Genomic DNA, 14,345 nt, shown 5'->3' on the forward strand with positions numbered 1-14,345 from the left:
ATTGTTTCAATCCTACAAAGCTCATTGAAGTACATTTCAGCTGTGTAGACACCAGTCTTTAATAAGCGGCATGGTACAAGACAATTCAAGAGGCTTCCTGTAGATCGAGTGATTTGACTGATTGCGGGTGCGCCGCAATGCAGTGCTTCTTGGGCTATCTGTCGTCCCTCCATATGTCAAGGGAATATATAAGGTTGATGGTTTATTATCATTCTGACACTTTGCTTGGGTGAAATAAGATCACTCGTATAGTAATGATTTGACAAGTTTCATTTATTTAAAAAATCATGTAAAATGTAGAGGCAATAACGCCTGACATAACAATTGGGCGGATAGTGTATCCCAATGCTCCATCACTAGTCGTAGAATTATCAGAAGGAGCACCGCCAGCATGAGAGCCGCCATTGGAACTACTACTGGAGCTACTACTTGAGTTGCTGTGATCTTCGGATCCGGCTGAGCTACTACCGCTGCTACCACTATTGCTGCTACCACTACTACCACTGCCACTTGATCCTTTGGCTGCTACCAAAGTAACAAAGTATAAGATTGCCAATAAGTAAACATAAACACCACGCATTTTGAGATCTAATGGTGTCATCCAGTGAATGCCAATGTCAAAGTGAGAAACATTGAAGCTGATAACGACTACTTACAATGATTGATCAAATGGTCAATATGTGATGGATCCAACGGAAAACAAAGAAAAAACAGCTTGCATTTATACTATTTCTTTCTAAAAGAAACAGACAAAAAATATAATGTTGTACCTGAATCGATACATTACACACATGAGAAAAATGATGAGTAGCTCAGTGAAAGGTTCACTTTATTGAATTAATTCAAGATGATAAAGAGGCTGTGTAGTTTGCATCACAAAAGTTAAACTCTGTTTGGTATGTTTGACAAACAAACCATTTCGATCAGTGGCAAAGTAAAAAGCCAACCCATTATAAGGCATCACAGAAACTGGGTACCTCATTCATCTGCTCTCTTTGTTTAACCACCAAGTGGTTACTGTCTTGTAGATTTAACTGTGTACCTAGATTGTCACAATAATATATATAAAACCTTGTCTAACTTGATACCGCAGATTATCAACTCCTTATTATCAATGATGCTGATCCGTTGATGCAAAGAGATTAGCCTCACATGTAAATGTTTTGCCATAGACAACGTGATGTGCGCTTGATGAGTATGTACTTGATAGCTACTATAATAATATCAAAACAGCTTTGTAAAGTTGCAGCGAAATGATTTGTATCACAACTGGTAATCAAAGTTAGATGTAGTACTTGATAGCTGCGGATTCATGTGTATTTTTGTCAACAATCAAAAAGACGCTGATCTGGCCCAAAGTTGCACAGATGCGGGTTCATAATTAGATCTAGCGTTCATTAGTATCAGGAAACAAAAAATCGAATCATAATGTAATTGAATGATTTTGTGTGCGTGAAGGCTCAAGAAGTTCGACAAGACATGGATAATCACATGAATGCTTTCATTAGTACTATTTTCGTTCTTTGAGTTAATATGACAGTATTACAGTTTGCTTGTGTGCTCAACTACGTGCATACATGAAGTTTCCAAGTAACTTGTATGTGACTCATACATCGACTTAGTATCATCAGTGGAATATAGCAAAAAAAGGGATAATTTACAATGATGAGCACTTTTTAAAAATGGCAAGTAGCACAGCCAAGGCTGGTTGTTGTGGCGATCGTTATTTTTGTATGAAATTCCATTAATGTAAACTACCATTTTCTTTTACCTGGCAACTACCGCGTAAAAACCATGCACAAGCGCCGTGAAGTTATGGATCTGAGTCTTGTACAAAGTCCCACGTTTGTATCAATGAAAGTAAATCATATACGAGCATACAACATACCTACACTACCCCCTTACTACTCAAAATAGTGCAGATACAGCGAGTTTTGGATGAACTTGAGCAATGATTTCGCGTGTTACAAGCCGTTTTAGATCGCAGGAATAGCGCCAAACAATCACTCTCAACTAGCACTTACTTCCTAGCACCTTTGCTCAACTTTTTTGGGACAAAAAAAAAAAAAAACCTCCAAAAATCAATTCCAAACCATGAGGTACCCCCTCATGGTTTTTATCAAAAATTGAACGATCACGTTTTTGACTCAAAAAACGAAGACTTTTACTATGGTATACATTAAATCAAAATTTTTCTATCAATTCAAGGTTACCCCTGAACGTCTTTTTGCGGGACCTTGGTATGAGAAATTTCGACATTTTGGCAGAAAACGTCATTTTATATTTTTGAGTATTCTTCAATGAATATATTATAAACATCTCTTTTGGCTGACACCATCGGTTGTGCCTTGAAAAGTACTCTAACAATGCATTAGGAAGTACAGGACGATCATCGCAATTTACATAGTCGAATCTACCAGAATAGGTCGAATCGTGTTCAAAAAGTTTGAAAATGAACAAATAAAGGATGAAAGTAGCGTACGGGAGTTTAAATATTATTGGCTGGCTGACAAAGCCAATGCCTCTCTAAATTATGAAAGCAAACGATGCTTTTGACGTTTGTAAGAAGAGAATCACGAAATAAAAGTTGATGTCGTGTTTTTGATTCATGTTACACAAATTCGAACAAATTTTGCTACTATTGAAATCAAATACTAAACTGAAATTATTATTCATTATCGAAACAGGTTTACTGCAAATATATGTATTGTGTATCATGATATTGAAGTCCATAAATCATGGTCATTGTATAGATGATTTGAACGAGAATCTAAAGCGCCAAGACAGTAGGCCAACCAAGACGAGCATTCCTGCATACTTTGATGACAGTTGTTTCAACTCTACAGGATCCCCTGATGTGATTGATGAACGTTGCTCACTACACACAATCCAAATGAATTGATTGAATTTCAAAATCAAATCTTTTGCATGCAAAAATACCATCCCACGCAACGCCCATTAGTTTTCCCAGCGGATTTGTTTGTGCCAAAACAGCATCATGGGCAGATGTTGTAAGGATTTATGAAAGATTTCTCATACCAACAAAAGTGCAGATCTAATAACGGATGCTTTCCAGGGACAAGATATTTTGTTTGATTGGATCGCCGATGATTTGAAAACAGTGTATATTTCTCCCTCTGCTGTGTAGTAGAGGGAAAATTTTTCTCTTTACTTTTGTTCGACAATGGCTGACGTAGAAGATCTTACCAATCTCGCTAAACCAACTTCAGATGCAACTTTGACAGTGCGTTGCATCAAGAACTTTGAATATCGTACCTGCAAAAACCTTGTGCTTCAACATGTCAACTTGGAAACAAGCACAGTGGGCGACTTAAAAAAGTTAGTTTTAGAAAGTAAGATAACTACTTTTATCAAACAAGCACATGAGGAGAGAGAGAGAGAGAGAGAGAGATGCTTACTATATTTCTCACTGCATTAGAAATCCACTCACAACCTGGATGGAAGCCTTATTTGAACGTTAAATTTGGTAAATTCAATGTGAAAGAGGAGAAGAAGAAAGGTGAGGATTAGATCTAATGCTTTATAAATAGATACCCTCAAGGTTTATACAGTTGCTCATGGTCATAAGGTAAATTTGAATTGGAGAGCTAAATGTAAATGTGAACTAAATAACGTTGCAATTAGACTATGAATCTGATCATCAATGTCGAAGACGATGACAAGCTAATCCTCGCTGATGAAGATGCCGTTTTAGCATGGCAAGGTCTTGGTAAGTGCTGTTTTCTACATTGATTGACACTGGCTTGATATTCATGCTACTTTGTACAGAAAATGAAACCGAATTGTCCTTTTTCAACATGGCAGACTACCAAGAGTTTAAGACCCACCCTGATACTATGAAATGGTAGAATCTCTTTCTTTCCATGTACTCCAAAAATAAATTCCAGTAACCTTCATAAGTGATGTGATTATATTGCTGTGCGCTACACTCAATATCAAAATAGCTATTGTTGAATGGATCGACGTTCAACCAGAGTTTCTATTTCTCAAGACAAAAAAAAAATAATGATTGTATAAATACACCTGGATTTATCGTCCAGAGTGAGAAATATCATTCCCTTCTCTCTCTTTTGCTCATTTCTAACAACACCTCTTGATACACTCATTTTAGCCCTATGCTCTCATTCATAAAGCAATGCATTGCACATCTTGGCTATTGCCGCAATCACATTAATTGCTTCCTCAGCATCTGCTGACAAGGCTATTTCCAGGACCATTGCTGCTGCTGCTACAGCCAGCTTGAAGCACTTGTCCATTGCAGGATTGATTCTCCCAAGACATTGCATTGCATTTTGACATCTTGTGGACCATTTCGGTCCATCGTCTTAAAGATTTTTTTTTTTTTTAAAAAAAAAAACTTGTTTTCATTTCTCGTACCTTAATTTTGCACAGAATCAGTGCGGCTACAGAGACCTTTAAGGTTTTTCATAATAATGCCCAACTGGCCCATATGAGATCATCCATGGTATGGTACAATTGTCCGCTGCCTATCTCATGTCAGCAGTACCACATGTTGATCAAAAATGCCCATTCTCAACTGATGCTATCAACTGAATTCAAATAGCAGAATGCTTATGTTCATGCTGGTTGGTCCTATCATGAAGGTGTAGAGATTAAAAGCAAAGTATCAAAACTTTCGCACAGTAGCATTCTTTGTGTGTTGGTGAACACCTCACCGCCGGAACATCTCTTTTGAAATGAACGGCCGATGAGGACACCATACATCACACACACAAATGAAAGACGTATAATTTCATTCTTGTTCCGAAAACATCATCAATATCTCTTTTTCTCTCTATCTAAACTTTGTATATATACATATATATATATATATATATATATCATTTTACATCATGTCCAACATATCGACTGAGGATGATAGCCGAGTGCATCCTATTCCTTCCAGCGTGATTATTGTCAACGAGGCTACACCATTGCTGTCTCAAGAACAACATTTGGCAGGCAGTCGTCATGCAGCAGAGAATGTAACACTTTCCTCCTGCATGTCGTTGAGCCAGGAAGATCAAGTGCGGGTCAAAGAGCTCAAGGGCTTGCTGTTGTTGGCTGCTTCCTCGCTCTTGTTTGCTGGTGTCTCTGTGATGGTACGCTGGCTTGGTGTGAATGGCTATCCGTCTGTCGAGATTGTACTGGCTCGCGCTTGTGTACAACTGCCATTAGGGATCATTGGATGCTGTATCGTGGGTGTCAATCCTTTTGGAAAACAAGGTGTAAGACGATGGCTCTTTTTTAGAGCGCTTGCAAGCTCCATCGCACTCCTTTTGTTCTTTTACAGTTTAACCAAATTATCATTGATGGACGCCACAGGTTTGTTCCTAGCGAGAAACTCTTGTTGGTGTTGTTGTAGCATGCTCACGCATTCATATAGTCATCTTTTTCTTGGGCCCTTTGTTTAAAGTGATGATTGGATGTATAGTAATGAACGACACCTTCTCAGTCTCTGATGTATTTTACTCGATTCTCTGCTTTGTTGGATTCTTGTTTGTGGTGAAGCCTCGATTTCTTTTCTATGAGATGCAACAGCATATCGATGATGGCAGATCTTTTGCTATTGCATGTGCTTTGGCGGGCGCACTGATGTCAGCAATGGCTTATATCACTGTGCGTAGAGTAGGTCAACAGCACGTCATGGTTCATGTGGTTTATTTTGGATTGGTGTCTGTTTTGCTCTGTATACCTCTCTTGCTGTTGAATTTACAAGCATTCGTCATGCCTGCAAAGGAGGATGCTGCCTATTTTGTATCCATCGGTGGATTGGCATTCTTGGGCCAATATTTCATCAACATTGGGTAAATACGTATAGCGAGAGTACAACCACATTTTTTTGACATATGCTAACAATGCATGATTTCGTAGTTTGAAGCTGGCGCCCATTGGCTTGGTTACATTGCTTCGATCCATTGATGTCGTATTCGCCTTTCTTTTTGGCGTCATTATATTCCATGAACTGCCTGGATTCTATACCCTGTTGGGGTCATTCATCATTGTCTCTATGACGAGTACCATCAGTTTGCATCAATGGCATAGGCAGGAGCTGAGAAATGCTGCCATCAAGAGACGCAAATCAAAAGATAAACTGATCAGACACCAACAAAAGCAGCAACAACAGCAACACGAAGCATCCACATCCAATACGAGCTCTACCACCACTGCATAATTAAAGAAACATAATACCCCTCATCTCATTCATATTCTATCTCGTTTTTAATTTTATTTCAAAACACTGGGTTCACCAGGAATCCATTTGCGAAGAGCTAGAGGTACATTGACACTACCATCTGGTCTTTGATGTGTTTCTAATAAAGCGATAATCACTCTTGGAACCGCCATTGCTGTGCCATTCAAAGTATGACAATAGTTGACCCACTTCTCCTTGACGCTCCAAGGCACGCGAACATCCTTTGATCCAGCATGTTCCTTGAATTCTTTTGATAGATATCTAATGTCTAGTCTACGGGTTTGATAATCTGTACAGTTGGAGGTGGATGAAATCTAGAATGCTACTGCATCAGTATCCTGTGTATGCTCTCTGCAACAAAGAAACTCACCTCTCCCCATCCATTCTTGCCAGGCATCCATGCTTCCATATCGTATTTTCTAAAAGCGCTCGCACCCAATTCCTCTGTTGGCATGTCCAAGACTCTAAAGCAGAGTCCCAGTTCAGCAAACATGTCTTCTTGAAGTGTTCTTAATTCAGCCAACATGGCCTCACTTTGTTCTGGCGTAGTGACACAAAAGAGCTCCACCTTGGAAAACTGATGCACTCGATAGAGTCCTCGCTCCTCTGCTGATCCATGTCCTGCTTCAGCTCTAAATGCATGGCTAAATCCCACAATTTTCTTTGGCAGCTCTTCCTCTGCAAACAGTTTGGTGGCTGATAGCCCGGCTAATGGGATCTCTGCTGTGCCAACAAGACATAATTTAGGTGCTGTTGTATTGACAGTGCTTGCTGTTGTCACATCGTAAATCTGAGAGGCTTCCTTTTTGCGAGGCTGAAATCCACATCCATAAGCAATCGAGGTGCGCACCATGTCAGGTGCTAATACAGGAGAGAATCCTCGGGCGGCTGCTTTGTGCATGGCATATTGAATCAATGCAAATTCAAGCCAGGCTCCATAATTCTTGAGATAGTAAAACTTGGATCCTGTGACGAGGGACGCCTGCTCAAAATCAATCATATCCAGCTTTTCTGCTATAGCAACGTGATCCTTAATGTCTTTACCGCCTTGACGAGGCTCTCCAACAATCTTTAGGATCTTGGCATTTTCCTCAGGTCCCACAGGTGTCTCGGGGTGCGTGTCGTTTGGGATTTGGAGTGCCTGTGTTGTGAGCTCGTTTTCCATAGCACTGATCTGTGTTTCCATTTGACGCAATTGGTCTTTCCATTGTTTAGCTTGATTGATGTACTCTTTGCGCTTCTCAGGAGTGGGAGCAGAGCGAATCAATTGATTCACTTGATCGCGCTCATCTCGCAACTTGTGTGCTTGAGTCTCCAGTGCTGCAAGCTTTGTATAGAGCTCTTTCACTTGATAGACACTGTCTGACTCATAGTTTCGAAGGCGCATGTTGGTTGCAATGGCCTCTGTATTGTTTGCATAGTAGGCCAGGTCGAGTTTGGGGGGTATACGATGGATATCTTCTTCTGCAGCAGCAGTTGCTGTGGATAAAGTGCGTACAATAGCATGACCTTGTCCAATTCGGTTGTAGCGGCTGATGTGTCGACCTTGTGGAATAAAAAACGAAAAGCAACGTAAGTTTCTCAGCATGGTAAGAAAAAGGTTGTAGCAGAAGAAAGGTGAACTAATCAGGGAGGGGCTGTAGAACAGGCCCTTTTGAATTGCTCGGTGATTGAATCAAACATTTGACAGATTTTTCCCTTATGCTTAAATCAAAGGGCTTTGGTCTATAGCAGTCTGTATACATCAAGAGCTTTACCACATGCTCTTGTAAATGCGTTTTAGAAGTGAACAGTTAGAAGAAGCAATCCAGATGACATTAAGTCATTCTTACGCCGTATGATTGGATTGAGGTGCACTGGTTGCTTGCAATAATACACTGCGTGCTTCACTGCTGTGAATGGCCATCAGAAGCTTGTGCCATATGTTCTATCAATAAACATTGAGCTATTAGTCCCATCAATGATTCCAAAAGTGCCAATCATGTCAAATCTGTACAGAACGGCAAGTTCCAATTGAAAAGACGACAGTAGACAGAATATCTGCCTCCTGTATAATAAAGGAAACTCCACTAACTAAACAACGAGAGCAGAATAGGCCTAATCCCTCTTTTGCGTATTCACGTGAAGCTTGATCTTCGCGTACCTTTCTCTGTAAATTTACATTTGTCCTCACAATACGCGTGTATTTAATGGGGGGGGGGGAGGGGGGAGAGGGGTAAAGTTGTAGCAAAAAGGGGGTGGGGCTTGTTGGTGAAAATCCAAGCTCCAATGGCGAAATATGAAACTCAATTTCTTTTTCTCTCTCTCTCTCTCTCTCTTCTTTTTTTATATTTTTTTTTGCAAACAAAATGTCTAGTTCACCACTTCGTACAAGCTCAGAGCAAACCTTTGTCAAAGAAAGCCCATCCAGATTCCAGAGTCGATTGAACGAAAGATACAATGCTGCACTCGAGTCGCCACCGCGTGAGCTAGCATCCTCATCCTCTTTCTCCTTCACAGCCAAAAGTAGCCCTCTAAAGACTACGACACAACAAGGCTCTCCACAACACAAGAGATTTGAAGGCGAAAAGTACACCAGTTTTGAAGTGCCCAATAGAGATCGTGGTGAGTGGAGAGAGGTCAATGTAGCAAAAATGGGAGAGGTGTATGTGAAGAAAGAATTTGGCGGCGGCAGTGTAGTAAAGGAATCAGTTGTAATGAAGAAGGAGTTTGGTGATGGTATCAAGAACGAGGTTGACTCAAAGACATCTGCTCTTTCCGCAGGTCATCAAGAAAGCCCTTCTCCAAAGCCTTCTCATGAGGCAAAACCAATCGTCAAATCTTCTCCTCCATCTGCTGCTCAACCTTCCTCTTCTCCAGCTACTTTGTCCAAAACAACTGCACCTGTTCAGGAACAACAGCCACAAGGATACCGCCATACTAGCAGCAGATCTCGAGATGTGCCTCATTACATGCAAGCTACCTCTTCATTTTACGAGAAAATCAATGCTAAAAAGGAAGAACGCCAAGCAGACAATCTATTGAGACCTCGTACCAAAGGTGGCATTTCTGTAAGTTGGATTGTTTAGCACCATCCTTGTTTTTCATGTTGATTTACCCTCTTACTAGAAACGAGTGAGCACCTCCAAGATACCACGTTATAGATCAACTACTAGTATCAATGCTGTGGATGATATTCGATCTGAAATGGCACCGGACGATGTCTATGTACCCATGGCTGCACGTATAAAGTTATTTGAAAAGGGACTTGGCAACGCCTCCAACAAGCCTGCTCCTATTGTAAGTGTGCTTGTTGTGCTTCGTTTGATTATGTGTAACATCATGTGTGCTAACCAAGAGTCTCCCTACATGTCCATCATCAAAACAGACACCAAAGTATCATAGAAGCAACTCTGTCAATAGCAGCTCTCCAACACCCTCTGTCAACAGTTCTCGACAATCAGGCACACCCACTGCTAATACTTATCGTCGTACCTCTTCTCAAAGCAGCGAAGCTTCTACTTCTGATGGCATGCCTAGATACCTGAGACAGACATCCTCATCCTCTATCAAGCAAAGAGAGCTCCCAACCAATAAATCGACAACAACATCTACCACCACCACCACCACAACAGCACGAAAACGCAAGGAAGTAAAGGTATTGACTTGATGACACACATGTGGTATAGAGAATTCAATTTGATATTTACACTTAGCCATTTGAATTCGCAACAAGTAAACGAGCAGACATATTTCATGAAAGACTAAATCAATGGAAAAATCTCGAGAATAATAGCACACATAATAACAGTAGCAATAGAGGCACTAAACGCAAGAACATAAACACATCACATGCCACCTCGCAGAAACATCCAAAGCGTCAATAGTAGCACTCAAATTCAACACTGGCAAATAAAACATATAATGTATACAACAGTTTATTATAGTATCATGTTGGTGTTTCTTTTTTGTTTTTTTTAAATGATCAAATCCCACAAGAAAAAAAAAAGTAATTTATTTCTCCTACAAAACATGTATGAGATACACATACATCCAAACAACAACGGCATGATCAACTTACGGGAATCTCAACCTCACCAGCATCGATAGCAGCGCAGAGATCCTTGGGGTTTTGACCGTCGACAGTACAACCGACAGAGAAAGCGGTACCAAGAATTTCCTTGACGGTACCAGAGAGCTCACGAGCCAAAGACTTGAAGCGCATGGTACGGGCAATCTCGATAATGTCCTCAAGAGAAACGTTACCACTGTGCTTGACTAAAATCATAACACAATGTCAATCTACATGTATATACCGACAACACAACAACCCGCAAAAACAACTTACTGTTCTTCTCCTTCTTACGATCACGGAGAGGTTCCTTAAGAGCCTTGATGACCAAAGAGGAAGCAGAGGGAACAACGGAAACTTGAGCTTGACGGTTTTGAATGGTCAATTGAACAGTGACACGGAGACCCTTCCAGTCCTTGGTACCCTTGGCGATATCTTCACCAACCTTCTTGGGGGACAAACCAAGAGGACCAATCTTGGGAGCTAGAGTAAAAATGATGGGTTGTGTCAGTTTTGCTGTAATGTCGACACGGAGAGTGTATGTCGTTGATATTTACCAAGAGCAGAAGAAGCACCAACTTCACCACTAGATGGTTGTAATAATAACAATAAGGTGTGTTAATGATCCATAATTTCTCATTTTCGCTGTAGCTATATCGCTCGATCTCTCTCTCTCTCGCCCATCTCTCTATACACATTTGGATCCACTATATTTACCCAGTAGCACGGAGGTAGATAATCTTAACCTCAGAGGGATCGAACTTGGGAGGCATTTTATACTATCAACTGTATGTTAGATGGATGGATGGATGGATGGATTGTTACATTGAGTGTTGGATTTCTTACGTTGTTATAAAGAGAAGGTTGTATCAATTCACATCACTGCCAGTATTTTTTAATCAAAACTCACTCACACACCCCCCCCCCTTTCGCCTGCCTCAAGCCCGCTCGCTCGCTCTGGCTCGACGAAAATGCTCGGTGGGTATGCGGATGTTTAAATAGATGTCAAAGGGTTCAACAAATGTGTTCCATTCTGACAGCTGTCATTTTCTTGATGAGATGATAATTGTTCTTAGTATAGAGGGTTATGTTGCGCGTACGTGATGTTGGGCAAAATAGCTGTCTAAATGCTTACACAACATGGATGGCTATATTAAGACATCTGACAGCAAGCATGGCACATTTCATCTTGATTGATTACAAACGAAATTACTACTCATCTTGTATATAACTTATAAAGGGCACCATATCTTTTGCAGAGGGAATACTTTAAGCAAGCTCAACCTTCATATCATACGCATTGCCATGGCCACTGCCCTGATTGGATCAATTAATAGTAAAAAGACAATGGTGATAGGGATCAAGATTCAGCTCAAATCACCAAATGCTCCAAATCATAAAATAAGGTCATTGATCATCATGAAGCTTGTATTATGAGATGCTCCTCTACCGATTCAATAGACAAAGTACGAATAGTGCATGTCATGTTTAGAGCTATTCATCACAGCTACTCAACTAGCTGTTTCCATTTTATGATTCAGGTGCAATTTAGACAATATCAAGTGGCTTATTAAAAAAGGCAAATTTTATTGATTGATTGTATTAATGAAAATGCGGGAAAAAAAGAAATCAAAAAGAGTGAGTGAGTGCGCGTAAAAGGTTATGTTACTGAAGAATACAAATAAAGGGGGAGGGGGGGGGAAGGGAGGAGGAGGTGGTGGTGGTGGTGGAACAGGTGCCAAAGATACTCAAGTTTCAATGATTTTGACTTTTTTTTATGTACTTTGTGTGTTATATATATATATAAATGAATAGTTCTACGTTCGTTTTTTTTTCAAGATCAAGACTTAGTCCTTGCTCTTCTTCTCCTTCTTGCTCTTCTTCTCCTTGCTCTTTTCCTTCTTCTCCTTCTTATCCTTCTTTTCCTTCTTGTCCTTCTTGGACTTTTTAGCAGGCTTCTCCTCCTCTGCGTCAGAAACATCGTCGGCTGTTCTCTTCTTACCGGAGACAACAGCAGGTTCAGCAACTTCATCCATATCCAAGTCCAAATCGTTCATGACCTTCTTCATGACATCAATGTTCTTCTCGGGAAGAGCACCGCTATCGAAAAATTCAAGACGTTCTTCAACTTGCTTCTTCAAGGCTTGACCAAACTTGTCAGTAGGGCTATCAGAGAAACAATCGATACGGGAAGCAATGGTACACTTGTTGGCCAAATAACGAGAGATACGACCCTTGTTCTTTTGACCAGCACGGCCAATGAAAGAGGAGTGGTAGATCAAACCGTACTTGGGAGTGTTACCCTTGGTCTTTAAGGCTCTGAAGAGGGCCTTTTCAGCACCCAAGATTTGCAAAGTGGAAGCAGGATATTTGGACAAGTTGGTCAAGGAACCAGCTTGGGAGATCAAACGAGCACCTACAACTTCACCAATGAGAGCAGCCAAGTTGGGAGCAACATAGCTCATCTTGGTGACTAAATAGCCATGGAGCTTCTTGCGGTATTCAGCAAGAGAGATGACACGGTCAGCAAAGTTTTGAATGTTGATCATATCGACAGGAGAGATATCGGTACCCATGGAGGCACGAGCAGCGTCCAAAATTTGTTGAGCAATGGTCTCATCACCATCACAGATCTCGGCAATAGCCTCTAAATCAGATTCAGAGAGTTCGGCCTTGTTCTTGACAACCTTGATGAGCTTGGCGTATTTGTAGTTGTCGTTGACAATCTTGACCATTTCAGGGAAGTGCCAAGAGTACCATTCCTTGACGCGCATGGCAAATGTGTTGACATCCTTATCCATTTGATCCAAAAGAGCAATGGCTTGAATGATCATGTTATCAGCACGGTTGACATTGAACTTGACCTTGGCACGAGAGTAAGAGTGACCAAGACCGAGTTGGGCTCTTTCTAAATCACCAGCCTTGAGTTGACCAAGGAGCTTGTCAGCCCACAAACGGATACCGCGGATGAGTTCTTGGACCATTTCATCAGAGGCACAATCAATGCTCAATTCACTCTTGATGGCACCAGCCAAGTTCTTTTCGGTAACACCGAGGCACACCTTGGACTTTTTGTCAGACTTGGGAAGGTTCATTTCCAAAAAGGCCTTTAAAGAAGGGTTGACAATACCTAACCAGCGTACATGTCAATGCCACACTCTACACACACACAACACAACGCTTGATCTATATATACATACCTTCAGAAACATCGTTGGCGTTCTCTAAAGCATCAGCAGCATTCTTGAAAGGAGCAAATGACTTGAGCTTCAACATCTTACTGAACTTGGAAAGATCAGCAATAGAGTTTTGAACAGACTCCAACTTGGAACCGATCTCCTCTGATTGCAAACGTTCAAAAAGAGAGTAACCTGATGCAGTCTCGAATAAGACGTAGTTGGTGGCCTAATGATAGCAGTAGCAAGGTCAGCTTTCATGATACAAACACTATACTCTTGTCAAGATATTACCATTTTTACAATAAAAAAGTGAGGTTATAAAAGAGAAACGTCAAATTCAATAAAAAAAACTTTTTGTGGACTTTGCTCTAGGGAAAAAAAAAAATGCAAACACTGATTGAAAGGTGGCGCTCCTGACGACTGTTTATCCTGCCTTGTCAAGTCTAATTGCACGGGGCGAAGGACACTGCTAGGACACAATTTGTGTCCTCGCACAACTTAATGTTGATTTGGTGCCTGAAAAAAGCTGCGAGATCTCTTAAGCTAAAAAAAAAAAAAGAGGCATGCACTATTCAATAATCATGAAACGTGCCTCGTGTAAATGTTCAGGCAAGCAAAATACATGGGCCTTGTCAATATCGAATAGCCATCATCAAGTACTGTGCTTATGGATTCAAGTACCATACTCTTTAACAAGGTTTCATACGAAACCTGAGCTGTGGTAGAATGATATACACAATAATACATTGCCTATACGGTATTCCGCTATATGTCCAATCTCAGAGATGGTAATGTTATCCTCATCAATGCCAGCTTGATCTTTAGTACTTTGCATACACATCTCAAGATTGATTTGGAGATCAAAGTGCATTGCACAACAAAACACAGCATAATAGGG

The 14,345-nt window shown here is 40.7% G+C and overlaps 7 protein-coding genes across 7 annotated transcripts; 3 read left to right on the forward strand and 4 right to left on the reverse strand.

Moving 5' to 3' along the window:
* Nucleotides 1–277: 277 nt before the first annotated feature.
* ATC70_000262 (uncharacterized protein) lies at nt 278–580 on the reverse strand (the record flags this gene model as incomplete). Its single annotated transcript, XM_064819680.1, has 1 exon — nt 278–580. One exon carries the CDS (start codon nt 578–580, stop codon nt 278–280), a length of 303 nt encoding a protein of 100 aa, XP_064683600.1.
* A 2,604-nt stretch (nt 581–3,184) lies between these two features.
* Nucleotides 3,185–3,869, forward strand: ATC70_000263 (60S ribosomal protein L12; the record flags this gene model as incomplete). Its single annotated transcript, XM_064819681.1, has 5 exons — nt 3,185–3,353; nt 3,440–3,487; nt 3,552–3,589; nt 3,646–3,730; nt 3,790–3,869. 5 exons carry the CDS (start codon nt 3,185–3,187, stop codon nt 3,867–3,869), a joined length of 420 nt encoding a protein of 139 aa, XP_064683601.1.
* Nucleotides 3,870–4,874: 1,005 nt separating this feature from the next.
* On the forward strand, nt 4,875–6,196 carry nop56 (Nucleolar protein 56; the record flags this gene model as incomplete). Its single annotated transcript, XM_064819682.1, has 3 exons — nt 4,875–5,346; nt 5,408–5,828; nt 5,896–6,196. 3 exons carry the CDS (start codon nt 4,875–4,877, stop codon nt 6,194–6,196), a joined length of 1,194 nt encoding a protein of 397 aa, XP_064683602.1.
* Nucleotides 6,197–6,249: 53 nt separating this feature from the next.
* Nucleotides 6,250–7,805, reverse strand: ATC70_000265 (uncharacterized protein; the record flags this gene model as incomplete). Its single annotated transcript, XM_064819683.1, has 2 exons — nt 6,250–6,531; nt 6,588–7,805. The coding sequence occupies 2 exons, from the start codon at nt 7,803–7,805 to the stop codon at nt 6,250–6,252; spliced, it is 1,500 nt and encodes a 499-aa protein (XP_064683603.1).
* A 760-nt stretch (nt 7,806–8,565) lies between these two features.
* Nucleotides 8,566–10,083, forward strand: ATC70_000266 (uncharacterized protein; the record flags this gene model as incomplete). Its single annotated transcript, XM_064819684.1, has 4 exons — nt 8,566–9,267; nt 9,326–9,496; nt 9,585–9,854; nt 9,913–10,083. The coding sequence occupies 4 exons, from the start codon at nt 8,566–8,568 to the stop codon at nt 10,081–10,083; spliced, it is 1,314 nt and encodes a 437-aa protein (XP_064683604.1).
* Nucleotides 10,084–10,210: 127 nt separating this feature from the next.
* Nucleotides 10,211–11,041, reverse strand: ATC70_000267 (uncharacterized protein; the record flags this gene model as incomplete). The annotated part of the gene is made up of 5 exons (XM_064819685.1): nt 10,211–10,219; nt 10,278–10,474; nt 10,545–10,751; nt 10,826–10,854; nt 10,986–11,041. 5 exons carry the CDS (start codon nt 11,039–11,041, stop codon nt 10,211–10,213), a joined length of 498 nt encoding a protein of 165 aa, XP_064683605.1.
* A 1,074-nt stretch (nt 11,042–12,115) lies between these two features.
* POL1_1 (DNA-directed DNA polymerase alpha catalytic subunit pol1) lies at nt 12,116–13,741 on the reverse strand (the record flags this gene model as incomplete). Its single annotated transcript, XM_064819686.1, has 3 exons — nt 12,116–13,398; nt 13,469–13,673; nt 13,739–13,741. 3 exons carry the CDS (start codon nt 13,739–13,741, stop codon nt 12,116–12,118), a joined length of 1,491 nt encoding a protein of 496 aa, XP_064683606.1.
* Between the last annotated feature and the right edge of the window lie 604 nt (nt 13,742–14,345).

This window comes from Mucor velutinosus (genome assembly GCF_035048745.1).
Source record: "Mucor velutinosus strain NIH1002 chromosome Unknown tig00000041, whole genome shotgun sequence".
In the NCBI taxonomy this organism is placed as follows: Eukaryota; Fungi; Mucoromycota; class Mucoromycetes; order Mucorales; family Mucoraceae; genus Mucor; species Mucor velutinosus.